Below are 14,910 nucleotides of genomic sequence, written 5' to 3'. Positions count from 1 at the left end.
GGCCACGTACGTGGAACCCACCCATGATGTATGTGTTACATCCAAACCCATCCATTTGGTGAGCTCGTCCTAAGGCCTGAGATTTTTTTTAAAAAAAGAAGAAAGATCTAACTATCAAGTGGTCCACACAACAAAAGCAGTAGGGGATTGAACGTATACCATTGAAACCCTTCCTGGGTCACAGAAGTTTTGGATCAATATGATATTTGTTTTTCCTCTTGGTTCAGGTCTTTGTGACCTTATGAACAGACTGAATGGAAAATAAACGTTATGGTGGCCTTGTGAATTTTTAACAGTGAAAATCACTATCTCCACTGCTATTTGCAATGTGGCCCAGATGATCTTTCGATCATTATCTTCACTGTTATTTGTGGTATGGTCCAGATGATCCTCTAATGTGAACCATTTATTTTTTTTTTGGTTAATGCACTAAAATGATCTCTAAAGATAGATGAATGGTGTATATAATGCGGCCCATTTGATGTATATTGGCCCATAGGTGCGGCCCATATGATGCGGCCCACTTGATGTGTATTGGCCCATTGGTGTGGCCCATATAATGCGGCCCATTCGATGTATATTGGCCCGTTGGTGCGGCCCATATAATGCGACCCATTTGATGTATATTGGCCCATTGGTGCGGCCCATTTGATGTATATGAGGCCCATTGGTGCGGCCCGTTGATACGGCCCATTTGATGTGTATGAGGCCCATTGGTGCGGCTCGTTGATGCGGTCCACTTGATGTATTTGAGACCCATCGGTTGAGGTCCAATGTGATGTATATAAAGACCATGAGTGAGGCCCAATGAGATGTATGTGAGGCCTTTGTGTGAGGCCGAATGTGATGTATATGAAGTCCATTGTAATGTGTGATTCCACGATGATGTATGTAATAATGTTTATGGCGGGCCATGCCTTGGGAGCAATGATGGTTTGACGTCCACATTGTAGGAGCAATGATGGTTTGACGTCCACATTGTAGGAGCAATGATGGTTAAATGTCCACATTATAACTCCACCTAGGGCCCATTGTTAGGCCCATACTATTGTGTGTAGGCCATCTAGACACATCTTTGTTATAAATAGAGTCCATCACCATATAACGTGCTTAGTATAGTTCCATGATTCATGCTCATACGCATCATATGTATGCTTGATATGAGGAGTGATTGATCACAACATATGCCTTCAGGCAGATTGTTTATGGGCTCCCTGATAGGCGGAGTGCCCTACATGAGCGCGCAGTACGCGCAGGATTGCTACGTGATTGATAGTGTGATTCATACACTTTGCATTTGTATGACATGATTACTGTACGCCCTAGCGACATCAGGGATTCAGGGCTGTGGCCTCCACAGATATATCGTGGATGGCAGGATCGGACACCGGAAATACTGTTACTAGAATCGGGGCGCCATAGATGTCCCTGGGTGAAAATCCCTAAACCCGATGGTACCAGAGGATGACTCCAACGTCGAGACTGAGTGGATACATGAGCGCATGAGGGCCGTATACCAGTAGGCCACGTCTCCTACTGTGTCGTGATCGGTTGGAAAAGGGTGTGACCTTACTCGCCTGAGTGAGGGGGTAATATCTAGGTTGAGTTTGACCAGCTTGAGGAATGGGTCTACTATCGACGAGTCGGCTCGATATTGGCAGGCGGATAGTGAGGTCTCTTCCACTTACTCAGTTGTGCGCTTGGATAGGGGCGGTAAGCTGGCGTAGAGTGTACTAGACCCCAGTGATTGTCCAGCGTGAGAATTGTATTGATATTTGATGCTCTAGTGGTGAGTTGCATTGATATGTGGATTCGGATGAGGACTATATGCTTTAGTTGCATCTCGCATCATATGACCTTGGTATGGCTAACATCATTCACTCCTTGCATCGTATAGCCTTGATGTGGCTGATAGCATTCATGCCTTGCATCGCATAGCCTTGGTACAGCTGATTGCATTCATGGACTCATCAGTATGATTCCGCATTACTCTGATATTGCATTCTGAGCACGCTCATATTGCGCACACACTTACACCACCCTCTAAGCTTCCTATAAGCTTATGCACAATTGATGCGTGCAGGTGACGCCAGGACGCAGTCGTAGCTTAGTCGCAGCAGGAGCGTGCAGTCGAGTTTTAGGAGTTTCCGTTATTATTTTGTATTTCCCTTCATATGCATTGTACCTTAAAGTTTTTGATCATAATGGATTTTGTGATGGTGTTTTTGTGGTTATTGTTCGTGGGTTATGCTTATGGTTATGCTTATTACGAATCAAATTAATGTTGAAAATCCTCCTTGTAGGATCTCAGGGTCGGAACTTGGTAAATGGGTGCCGGGAGCCGAGTATGGGGTACTACGGAGGCTGTCAGCGCCGGATTCGGGGATCGGTAATTTTGTGAACTCGGTTTCCGAGTTTGGGGCGTGACAGAGTTGTACACGAGTCGAACCGAGTTGAGCTTGGCACAACTCGACTCGGTTCGGCCACTAGCTGACCCCAGCTCGAACTTGGCTCGGCTCAGTCCTCGAGCCTGACTAGCCAGCTCAGCTCGGTTTGGTCAGCAACTCAGGCCAGTTTGAGCAGAGTTCGAGCCAAGATCAAGCCTCTGTGGCATTTTCTCAAACACATGGAGTGCACCTTTAATTTCTCACGGAATGTAAAGCAACATGATCGGTTCAAAGGTATTTCATTAAACACCTAATAGGCAACATAAAAATCAAGATATAAGGGTATTTGTTTCATATCCATACCTTCCTCGCCACAAGCCGACACTTCGTTGAGTCATTTCATCGAACACTTGGTGAGCAACATCAATAGCAAATAACCAAGTCACCGAACTAGTTTGATCCGAGTTCGATTCGAGTTGCGGTTCGATCCGAGTTGAGTCCAGCTCGGGCAAGCTCGAACGAGCTCAAAAAATCAGCTCGATTCGGCTTGAACTAAGTTTCGAATTGAGTCGAATCGATTTTTTTCGAGTCGAGCTAACCGAGCTAACTCGGTTCGTGTACAACTCTAGTGGCTAGAGAGGCTACACCCGAGGTTATAGTAGAGTTGTCAGTCGAGGTGAGTCTAGTAATAGAGGAGTTTAGTGATATATTTTTTTTCTTAAGGATTTACCGGATGAGCTTCCACCCATGAGGGACACTCAACATGCCATTGATCTTGGCCCTGGATCGACCCTACTAAACCTTCCTCATTATCGAATGAACTCTACAGAGCATGCGGAGTTGAAGAAGCATGTAAATGAGCTCTTTAGAAAGGGTTTCATTCAGGAGAGTTTGAGTCTGTGTGCCGTGCCCCATGTTGTCAAATCGCATATGCGATTGCATGTGAACAACATATGTTGTTCGCTTTTTTTTTTTTAAATAATTTTTTTTTAAAAAAGGAAAAAATCGAAAAAAATCTAAAAAAAAGAGGAAAACTTGCCTAATTAGTACACATGACTGGATTGAGTTATTTTACTTATTTCATTGTAGTTTGAGTGTTTCAATAAGTTATATATACTTATATTATATTTACATAAATTTTAACAAAACAATCAACAGACTACATTAAGAGAGAATTAATTATTAAAAACTTCGAACATAGAAATTTTATTGATAAATGGATAACTTGAAACTACTCATAAGTTACAACTTACAACTTAATTTACAAAAAACAAGCACAACTTACAAAATATAAAAAACAAGCATACTTGAAATAGTTGTAAATGGATTAGAGTAAGAGAGAGGTGTAAGAGCAAATGAGTGAGAAATTTAGAGCTTTGGAGTAAAGAATGGTGAAAATGGAGGGGATGTGAGTGCCTATTTATAGACAAAAGTGCACCAAACTGAAAAAACAAGTAAAAAATAAATTGACTATTGGGAAATATGTGATCGCATACTCACATATGCTATCGCATATTGGTTGCATATTAAAGTATGCCATGGCATACTTGCCAAATCGCATATGCCATTATGGCATATGCGATTTGATCCACAATATGTGCATATGCGATCACATTGGACAACAATGGCCGTGCCAACGCTTCTCACGCCCACTGTTTTAAATATCGATGATATCGGCTGATATATCCCACAATATATCTTGTATCCCACCTATGCGATACGAAACGCATAGGTAGTGTCGATATATCCCACATGTTTGATCCGGTGAGCATTTTCAATTTCCAATCCTTTTTTTCTTTTTGAAATTATGTTAAATCAGTTGCAAGTGGTTACAAATCCACTAGTTCTTTGTGTTTTGCATGAAAAATATGGAGTTGGAGCTTTGATTTCGATATTTATTGGTTCTTCATGTTTTTTTTTTTTTCCAAAAATTTCCTTCAACCTACTGTCAATTGAGACTAATTTTGAAGTATTTAGGAGTATTTGGATGAAATGATCATCACATACACCCTAATTTCGAAATTTGAGTGTAGGCGGTACGATTTGGGGAAAATTCAAAATTTCCCCAATTTCTCCCAAATTGCTTGCAATGTTGCATTCCAAACATGAAATCATGTATGAGGGTTGATCTACTAATTTGTTAAATCCTTGTCAATTTTTGAAATTTAATTAAAAGTTAATAAAAAAGATTAAAATATTATTTTTTTCGAAATTTCCCTTCAACCAACTATCAATTTACAAAAATTTCGAAGTATTCGTTTGATGAAATGATCATCATGTGTCTCTACATGTTATGCATTCCATTTGAATATAGTTGCATTAGTTCAGTCAGACAACTCATAGCTTAGGCCACTATACAAATAAACCTATTATGTGCACTTCTTTTTTAAGTTGTTATAATTTAAAAGCATGTATTAAGGTCTTTTTTAACAATCCCTAAAGTTTCATTGAAAAATTCAACCATTTTCTTATTGTTTCCCCATGTTTCCCAAAATGTGGGATAAATTACCCAATACAAACGATATATCCCGTGCGATAACCTATACATATTTGTATCCCATGGATGCAATACGTAATTTGATACCGATATTTCAAACAATGCTCACGCCTAAGAAAGATGACACTTGGCGCATGTGTGTGGGTAGTTGGGCCATCAACAAAATCACGGTCAAGTGTCGGTTTTCCATACTGTGACTTGATAACATGTTTGACATGATGGCAAGTGCTACGATTTTCTCAAAGATAGACCTCAAGGGTAGGTATCGTCAGATACATTCGCCCAGGGGATGAATGGAAAATGGCCTACAAAACGAAGGATGGGCTCTACGAGTGGTTGGTCATGCCTTTTGGTTTGACTAATGCTCCGAGTACGTTTATCCATGTGACGACCCAAGTGTTGAGGCCCTTTATATGGAAGTTCTTAATGGTGGACTTTGACAATATCCTCATTTATAGTACCTCAAGAGAACTACACCTCCACTATTTGAGGCAAATTTGTGGGATCCTTAGGGAAGAGATGTTATATGCAAACCTCAAGAAGTGTTTGTTCATGTCAGATAGTTATCTTCTTAGGTTTCATAGTTTTATCAGAAGGCATGTCTGCGGATTCCGAGAAAATCAAAGTCATTGTGAGTTGGCCTAAACTGTGGAATATTCATCAGATAAGTAGCTTTCACGGCTTAGCTACTTTCTATAAGTGGTTCATTAGAGGCTTTAGTTCCATTATGGCCCCCATCATATATTGCATAAAGAAAGGTGAGTTCAAATGGACTAGCGCCTCATCAAAAGCGTTTAAAGAGATCAAGGGAAAGATGGTCGAAACTCTTGTTATGCACCGTCCTGACTTCTCTAAAGTCTTCGAGGTTGCTTGTGACACCTCTGGAGTAGGTATAGGTGGAGTACTTAGCCAAGAGGGATACCCTATTGCCTTCTTTAGTGAAAAGTTGAATGAAGCAAAGCAACGGTACTGTACTTATAACAAGGAATTCTACACGGTAATCCAGTTTTTGTGTCATTGGTGATATTATTTACTATCGCAAGAGTTCGTCTTATTCTCAGACCATGAGGCCTTGCGTTATCTTAACTTCCAAAAGAAATTAATCCTAAGGCATGCCAAGTGGGTTGAGTTCCTTCGAGAGTACTCGTTTGTTTTGAAATACAAGGCCGGGGTCAAGAACAAACCCGCTAATGCCCTTAGCTATAGAGTGATGTTACTTCAATTTATGAGCATTGAAGTCATTGGATTCGAGTGTTTGAAGGTCAAATATCCTGTGTATCCAGACTTAAGGAAGGTATATACGTCACTTTTGGATGGTCAAAGGAATGATAGTGGGTTTGTTTTGATCGATAGTCTTTTATTCAAAAGAGACAGACTCAGCGTTCCCCACACATCCCTACGAGATTTCCTTGTTTGGGAGCTTCACGCTGGTGGAGTAGCTGGTCATTTTAGTCATGACAAGACTACTGCTTTTGTAGAGGACATGTTTTATTGGCCAAGTCTAAAGCGAAATGTAGCTAAAATTATAGGACAATGTCAAACATGTCAACTAGCAAAGCAGAAGAAGCAAAACACGAGCTTATATACGCCATTGCCAGTGCTACACGCTCCGTAGCAAGACCTTAGTATGGACTTTGTGCTTGGGCTTCCTAAGACAATCAAGAAGCACGATTCCATTTTCGTGATAGTGGACCATTTTTCTAAAATGACCCATTTTCTACCATGCTCTAAGTCGTCCGATGCTGCCAACATCGAGAAGCTTTTCTTTGTGGAGGTGGTTCGTCTACATGGTTTGCCGAAAACTATCGTGTCTGACTGGGATATTAGGTTTATGAGTTATTTTTTGAAGACACTTTGACACATGATGGGCACGAGATTACAATTTTCATCGGCATACCATCCTCAGATTGATGGTCAAATGAAAGTGGTCAATAGGAGTTTAGGGAACCTGTTAAAATGTCTTATGGGTGACCATACCAGGATTTGGGATGCAGTATTACTTGTAGTCGAGTTTTCATATAACAATTCAGCCAATAGGTCAATAGGCATGAGTCCCTTTGAAGTCATGTCGGATTATAAGCCTAGAAAACATATAGACCTTATTCTCACGTCAGTCTCCCATATGCCATCAGGGTCTGCAGAAGCATTTGCACGCCACATTCATGACTTGCATACGGAGATTAGAAAACGGATTAATGTAAGTAATTGCTGACTCTCACCGTAGGTTCAAAGAAAAAGTGATGATAAGGCCAAGGCCTAAACGGTTTTCACAGGGAACCTTAAAAAAATTGCAAGCCCACAGTGTTGGACTATATAAGATTTTGAAACGTTCAGGTTCTAATGCGTACTTGGTACTTGGTAAATCTTCCACCTAGTATGGGTATTAGTGCTACATTCAATGTGGAGGATCTTGTGGCTTTCTAGGACCCCTCTCCTGGCTCAGATGATGACACACCTAACTTGTTCCATCACCCATGGACCTTACCCAACCCCACTTCTTAGCCTCCACCTTTACCATCCATACCTACGAGTAAAGAGGAGATAGATGATATTTTGGACGACCGAGTGGTTTCCATTCGATATGGGGGCTTTCAGAAATATTTAGTGAAGTGGAAACATAGATCAATTTCAGATTGCGCATGGATTACAGATGCAGATCTTCATCGACTTGACCCAGACCTTCTGGAGCGGCATTGTAGTTTTATTTCACCAGAGGCGAAATCTTCTCAGTTAGGGAGAGTTGATGAGGACATTTGACCATTTAGAGTGTACCAGAGGAGGAGGTTAGCCTAGCCTTCACTTTGGCTTGATGGCTTTTACATGGGCCTGGGTGGGCCGCACTGAGGCCTTGAAGACCCCACATGCATGATCATGCATCTTCGAAGACCCTACACGAGGAAGATGCATGTGGTTTGGTTCGTTGGAAGATTTAGTCTATTGGATCACGACAATATGATGATCGGACCGTTGGATTGCATGGATAGCTTGATCGGACCATTGATCGTGGGCGATTGCCATCACCGGACATCATCGGATTTTATTTTTTTAATTTTCAGCTTAGATTAGGTGTTTTTTCAATTTATTTCATATTCCGAATATTTATTTGATGTTTTGTGACGTTTGGGATATGGTGGGAATAAAAAAGAACTGAAAGGCATTTTCGTAATTTGGGTCCAAAGCTTATTTGGGCTTGGACGTCTAGCCCTTGGGGGTTTTTTTATGCATGAAGTTATTTTTTTTATTTTATTTATTTATTTATTTTTTTAAAGAAGAAAAATAAGAATTCTCTCATCCATGTGTGATGTGTGGAAATCTCTTATAAAAAGTGACGATTTTGGTGTGTATCCAATGGTGTGAACCCCATTGTCTTCTTTTTTTCCCTTATTCTCTACAACCAAGGTATCTTTTTTACTTTCTCTTTCTCTATCTCTCTCAAACCCTCTTTATTTCTCTCATCTCTTCTTTTCCCTTTTGCTTTCACCAAAAACCCATTCCCATCACATCTTAAGCCCACCTAAGCTCAACCCCATTCAAGCCATACGATCGTATGGATCAACCCAAATGTCTTTACGGGTGTGCCGTACGGCCATCCCCTCCCACCTCTCTTTTCCTCATGATTCTTATTCATTTTCCCCTTTAAAACCCCTAGCGCTAAGCCTAAAACCTTAAACCAAACTATATCCCTCAAAACTGTGTTTCCCTACAAACCCTAATTACCAAATCCTGAAATTTCCTAACCCTAATTACTAAACCCCCAAATTTCCTCCTTAGAAGTGCGCTAAATCTGCCCAATGATTTAGAACGGGCCTATGCTTATGCAGGGGTTCCAATCTCTCATTTGGCCTTGGGTTTTCATGTTTATATGATTCATATGATGTCGGATTGTGATTTTATCATAAATATGAATTTTATTGCCTCTTTGGTACTCTTTAGATCATGGTCGGATAGCATGTTATTAGATTTGATTTATTGTGGTTAATCTATTAATAATCTCCTGCATTCAAGTAGTTAAATCACTTGTCCTGCATCACTAGAAATTGTAGGCATATAAAAAGAATTAGAGTCATCGCTAGCTGGATTTTGGGACTTTTAGTATCCAATGGATGGCTAGAAAACCATGAAATTAATGTCTCAAGTTAAAAGATTTGAAAAGTGAAAAAAATTGGTACCACAAGTGGTATCTACTCCTATAATCCAGGCTGAGGGTCTTGATGCTGGAGAAGGGGTGAGGCACCTTCATCTGTCCATGTCAACAGATGGTCTTTAGTCTTGTCTTTATGGGAAAGGAAATCCTTGAAATAGGATTTCCGTAATGTAAACAAGGAAAAACAACAAAGGGCTAGAATTGTGAAAGAAAATAAATCTCAACCAAGTCACATTCTCCCTGCCAATCAAGGCCAAGTTAACCCTGGTCAGTCAAAGTTACTCATATGAGTCTCCAATTTTTTGGTATGGGCAAGACACTTGAGTTAACTCAACTCAGTTACTAGAAGTGTCAAGACCTCTGGCTGAGTTTGATGGAGGCCCAAAGCTCACAGTGTTGAATTTTTGGACTGTTTGTTGCTGATTTGTGGGGCTGAATTTCTGGGACAACAATTGCTATTTTTGGGAGATTATAATTGTTTATTTAGCTTATTCTCTGATGATTTTGGGCTGCTTTTCTGGATCTGCACATCCTATTTTTAGGCCATTACAAGTTAGCCAAATGCTGGTAGATTTAGTTTTTGTTACTTGGTACCTTATTCTGGATAGATTAGGTTGATTTGTCATCAATCTAAGAGTCAGATAATCATGGTTAAAGATTCCACAAGGATTCTAGGATGCGTCTTTTGGGTAGAAAGGGTTGCTCTAGGAGGCCAAGAGTACTACATTTTTTTTAAGGTTCTTATTTAAGTACTTGTAAATAGTGAAGACATTTTAATTTCAATTAGTTATCCTTCTCTATTTGCCTGTTCTCATGTAATATGTTCACTGTCTATTGTAGCAATTCACATGCTGGATTCACATTGATTTAATAACCACATCACATCATGAGTTTTTTTTTTTTTTTTTTTTTTTTTTTTTTAAATTTTAACATCCACACCCCACGCACTCACCCACCCACCCACACCACATGGGAACTCGATCCCCGGTCTCAATGTTGAAACAGAGTCTGTCTACCACTGAGCCATGGAGCCTGACCCACACCACATTGCATCATGAGTTTACATGCTATGATGTAGAATGATGACATAAGCTTATAAGTTCCCTATCACCCTATTATAACAAGATTTAATGACTGCATGTGAGGATTTGTTTACAACTGTAGCCGCTCTGCTTAACACTTTTTTTCTTTGATTTTTTTTATTTGCAGCAACTATGACATCTTTCTGACTAGGGACTGCTTAGCTTACTCTAAAATCAAGCCTGCGGTCAATCAGATTGAAACACATCCCTACTTCCAACGCGATTCTCTAGTGAAATTCTGCCAAAAGCATGGGATCTGTATTACTGCTCATACTCCTCTAGGTGGTGCTACTGCCAACACCGAATGGTTCGGAACGGTCTCATGTTTGGATGATCCGGTTCTCAAGGTAAGCTACCCAACCTTTGCTTCTAATGAAGTGATGAATAGCGTGTCTGTAGGATTCTTCCTGATTGCTTTATTTGGTTTTTGTTGTTTTCTGAAATTAGGGCTTGGCCGAGAAATACAAGAAGACTGTAGCTCAGGTCATCCTCCGGTGGGGCATTCAAAGGAAGACTGTGGTCATTCCAAAAACATCGATGACAGAGAGATTGCGGGAGAACTTCCAAGTGTTCGACTTTGAGATATCAGAGGAGGACATGGACACAATTAAGCGTGTGGATCGGAAATACCGGACCAACCAACCGGCCAAGTTCTGGGGAATAGATCTTTATGCTTGATAAGGTCGTCTGCCCCTTCTTTATTCATCAGTAGCAGCAGCAGTGCTGCAGACTGTAATGGGAGGCTTGAAAAGCTCAATTCACTCTTGAGTGGATGAGTGTGCTGAGTTTCCCATCTTAATGTTTTTTATTTTATTTTTCCTATTAATACATCCAGACCAATCTGTCCAGATGTTATTTATGTATTGGCTGCCGTTTTTCAATCCATAGTTCAAAAACCCGAAAACTCGTCTCGACTTGACTCAACTCGGTCCAGCTGGGTCGGGTCAACTCTAAGACTCGAACAAGTCTTTAGCTGAATTGACTCGACATGTAATAATTAAATAAGAATAATAAAACAGCACTTATGAACAGATCAACAATGTGCTGTACTGGTTTGAGCATCCTGATTTCCCAGCATGAGTTTAATGTTTCAAAACCCTTCAACGGTGGAGTGACTTGATCTGAGTTGTACCAAGTTGTCACGTCGGCCGAGTCAGTGAGCTGACTGGGTAAGTATGGCTGAGTTGGGATTGTGTCAATCCCAGGAGCGAGTTTCTCAGTGACTTGGCTTGAAATCTTGTCGAGTTGACTCGAGTGAGTTTTGAGTCCATTCAGCTAAGTTTTAGAACTATGTTTCAAACCGTCTAATAGTTTTTGTTGACTTGATTACAAAAAATACAGGACCTGTGTGGGTGTTTCTGCTTCTTGCAGCATATTCCTTAAGGTTGTGCTGCAAATGCGATGTCTTGTGCGGAAAGTCTTGAGCCTCAGCAAATGTACAGTTTGCCTCTGCTCTCATCTGATGATGGCCATCACTCTGGTAAGTGGTCCCCTAAAAATGTCTTAGATAGGAGGATTCTAACATTTTGACCTTTGGCATTTTCACCATTGAACGTATCTGGATGGCATGTACTTTTTCTGAGCCCTCATCATCTTCCATCTTGGAGGAAAGGGCCAGAGTCACTAAAACACAGACTCACACACGATTCCGTGTTTTGTGCACAAACAAACTTTACTACATTTGCTGCGTGTGAGTGACACTGGTTTCTCCATGCTCATAAAATTGATATGGTGCTTTTCAGCAGAAAATAAATAAACATGAAAGACAAACTAGTTGTAAGGGCTGAATATCGACTCAAAATAGCAAGGTAAGCAATTGATCATTCCAAGTAAAGAAATGAACCCCACAGAAGGAAGTAGCATAAGACAAGGCAATCTTTTTATCCAAATGCCTAGCAAGTTTTGAGCATAGATCAATGCCTTGATTAGCTAATATCATTTTTCTCTTACTAGTAGAATTGGTCTTCGACAACAACAACAACGCTTCTCTAATGTTATATCTGGTGGAAGTGGACGAACTACCAATGGTGTCCAAGATCTCTTTAATGGTTGATTGTAAACATGGCTGCAAGAGACGATTCAATGACCAACTTAAAATTCTTACCAAACATAGCTTTACCTAGATCATTCCAAACAGCCATACGATATTAATATTCGATTACTGGAAATAGATTGCATGGATGGGAAGTGGACAACAAGATGAACAAACCCAAAGATAAATGAATTTTCATTTTCGATGGTGGTTCGTCCAAAATGGATCCTCAGCCATTAATCCTTTTGACCCTTATGGTTGCCCTGGCCTTTGGTTTCAGTAACAGATTCGCCCTTTTCAGGTGAAGAGCTAATGATTTCATGGCAGTGATGTGGGGGTGATCAGGCTTCTTATCTGGTGAGCTAACAATATGGAAGGTAGATAAGCAAAAAAATCACAAAAAAATGTGCAGTGGCTCAGATATTCCAGCAGATTTTTTTTTTTATTTTTATTTTTTGTGTGATGTCACACGTACATGGGATGGAAGTTGAACCAATTGGACAGATAAAACCTTCCAATCACCATGAGTTTTTGCTATCTATGACCTATTGCCCATGGGATAAATAGGCCTGCTGCCCTTACAGAGTTATTCCCTTGCATTGGGGGCATGGCTTTCACATCACAGCTATTCTATTCCCTCGTCTTTTATTGATCCGACTGTTTATGAATCCAATTTCTAGGTCATTGATGCAATGTCTAAGTTAGTCCAGCGTCTATTTCTAGGCTAAGGCCCACCAAGTCAATGGCCTTCTCCCCTAAGAGATGGTTAGTCCTTTCTGCCTCACCATGTGATGATGATCCAGATTGTTCATGTAGAAATCCCCCACTGCTCATAGTTTATATCACAGCCGCCGTAGGAGATTTCATGATCCATACAAAGTAAACGTGTAGACAATCGTCCGGAGAAGTTCTGTAACTCACCTCCGCAGATATAGGATCTTCTAGATGAGCAGTCTGGATCATCACGTGGAAGTGAAGAAAGGGCGAACCTTGCTAGAAAACCTCTTTTTTAAAAAAACAAAAAAAAAAAAAAAAAAGAAAAAAAAGAAAAAGAAGGAAAAAAGGAACATTACGAGGTTCACCATTCGCATGTCCATATAACCCAGCCCCTTTACATGCCCTCCACATTTAATATCTGGGACAAATGTGTATAATCCAAGCTGTCAATCAGATGGCCCCAACGTGTACCTGCTTTGATATAATAATTAAAAAAAATTAAAAAAAAAAAAAAAAAAACTCTCCCAACCATCAGGTGGGCCACTGTTTGATGATGGCCATGATCAAACAGATCCACCCTTAAATGCACTAATAACCCAATTGTTTGACCGACCAGTTGTGTTGGGTCACTCCCAAACACAGTTAGGAGGTAAAGAGTAAAGTCAGTCTAGATGTAATGCGAAATGGAGAATTGGGGCTGCAAATGATGGGGCTGTTTGGGACGTTTCATTAGCCAACTTGGACAGCCAAGTGCTCTATGATCGGAGTCATACCAAAGGAAGTACAAGATTTCCCATGATATCCTGGTGAAAGCAAGAACATCCTACTTATTCCTCTTCCCTATTCAAACACCACCTATTTACTTGAGGATTCTTGCTCCCTCACCAACAATGACAGAATGACTCAGGGATTCTGAACTGGGAGAGGGGGAGGTGTTTTCCCTCACCCACAGAGAGTGATTATCTCAGTTGTTGTATGTTCAATATAGGCTTCTTTATATATATATATATATAGAGAGAGAGAGAGAGAGAGAGAGAGAGAGAGAGAGAGAGAGAGTCATGCTCCCCTGCGCACCTACGCACGTGCGCACCTTTGCACACGTGTCATGGGTGTCTAATCTGAACGGTCCATGTGATGCGGAATCCCATGAAACCCTTTGTGACAAATTTTCACCCTGATCTAACATTCTGGTGGGCCATAGCAAAGAGAAATGCAAATCAAGGGAGGAAACTGTTTTCATTTTTCATGGCCCATCAAAGTTTTAGATCAAAGTAAAACTTGGTCCTGGGGGGTTTCATGAGGTGCTGCTTCACATGAATGGTTCAGATTTTGGATCTACATCACGTACGATGGGTTCTCAAAAAAGTTCGTATGTAATACGTACGAACTGGTTCACCTTTATATATATATATATATATATATATATATATATATATATATATATTATTGATATATTCATTGTCTAAATTGTAAGGGCAACCAACATAGTCCAACATAGTTCTAGGTCAATAAAAAAGGAATTTAGAAACTACCCTCCCTCAATCCATGTGCAATCACATGCCACCTCATTACTTTCATGGCCTTAAAAGTACTGCTACATGCTTTCATCAAATACCAGCCATGGAGCCAATACACGCCTTATTAAATAACACAGACAAATTACTCTTAACAGGACAGTCATTAGAGAAGACTAGAATTTGCTTCTGAATGGATTGCAAAAGCATAAATTTTTTCATGCCAAACAAATACAGCAGTAGGAACCCAGATGAGCCCTTTCATACTACAATGCTTGTTTGCCTTTACATATGATTTAAGCAATTACATGATTCTTCACCAGGGATTAGTTCAGGTCATGCACTGAAACTGCATTCAGAAACAAACAGCAGTGGCGAAATTTCCTACTTTGGGAGAAGAAACCAGAGACACCAACTTTGACAAGCCATCTATCGATCCTCCCGTTGAACTCGGTTGGGATCAGAGACCATGTCCATCATCATCTTCTCAGGAGAATCCTCCCAAGCAAGAGTTTTCAAGTCAATCTGCACCAATCA

At 40.4% G+C, this 14,910-nt stretch overlaps 2 protein-coding genes across 2 annotated transcripts in view; one reads left to right on the top strand and one right to left on the bottom strand.

Moving 5' to 3' along the window:
* LOC131237305 (NADP-dependent D-sorbitol-6-phosphate dehydrogenase-like) overlaps nucleotides 1-10,958 on the top strand; it is a 32,629-nt gene extending 21,671 nt beyond the window's left edge. Inside the window, exons 5-6 of the mRNA XM_058235008.1 lie at nucleotides 10,238-10,457; nucleotides 10,558-10,958. Coding sequence (XP_058090991.1) covers nucleotides 10,238-10,457; nucleotides 10,558-10,788 — 451 coding nt within the window. The 3' untranslated portion in view covers nucleotides 10,789-10,958. The remainder of the gene's footprint in view (nucleotides 1-10,237; nucleotides 10,458-10,557) is intronic.
* Nucleotides 10,959-14,539: 3,581 nt separating this feature from the next.
* Nucleotides 14,540-14,910, bottom strand: part of LOC131237303 (uncharacterized) — a 63,608-nt gene continuing 63,237 nt past the window's right edge. The window contains exon 7 of the mRNA XM_058235007.1: nucleotides 14,540-14,898. Within this exon, the coding sequence (XP_058090990.1) occupies nucleotides 14,803-14,898 (96 nt within the window). The 3' untranslated portion in view covers nucleotides 14,540-14,802. The remainder of the gene's footprint in view (nucleotides 14,899-14,910) is intronic.

Source organism: Magnolia sinica, chromosome 2 (assembly GCF_029962835.1).
Source record: "Magnolia sinica isolate HGM2019 chromosome 2, MsV1, whole genome shotgun sequence".
In the NCBI taxonomy this organism is placed as follows: domain Eukaryota; kingdom Viridiplantae; phylum Streptophyta; class Magnoliopsida; order Magnoliales; family Magnoliaceae; genus Magnolia; species Magnolia sinica.
Note: the sequence above shows the minus strand (reverse complement) of the source record. Positions and strands in the feature narration are given on the sequence as shown.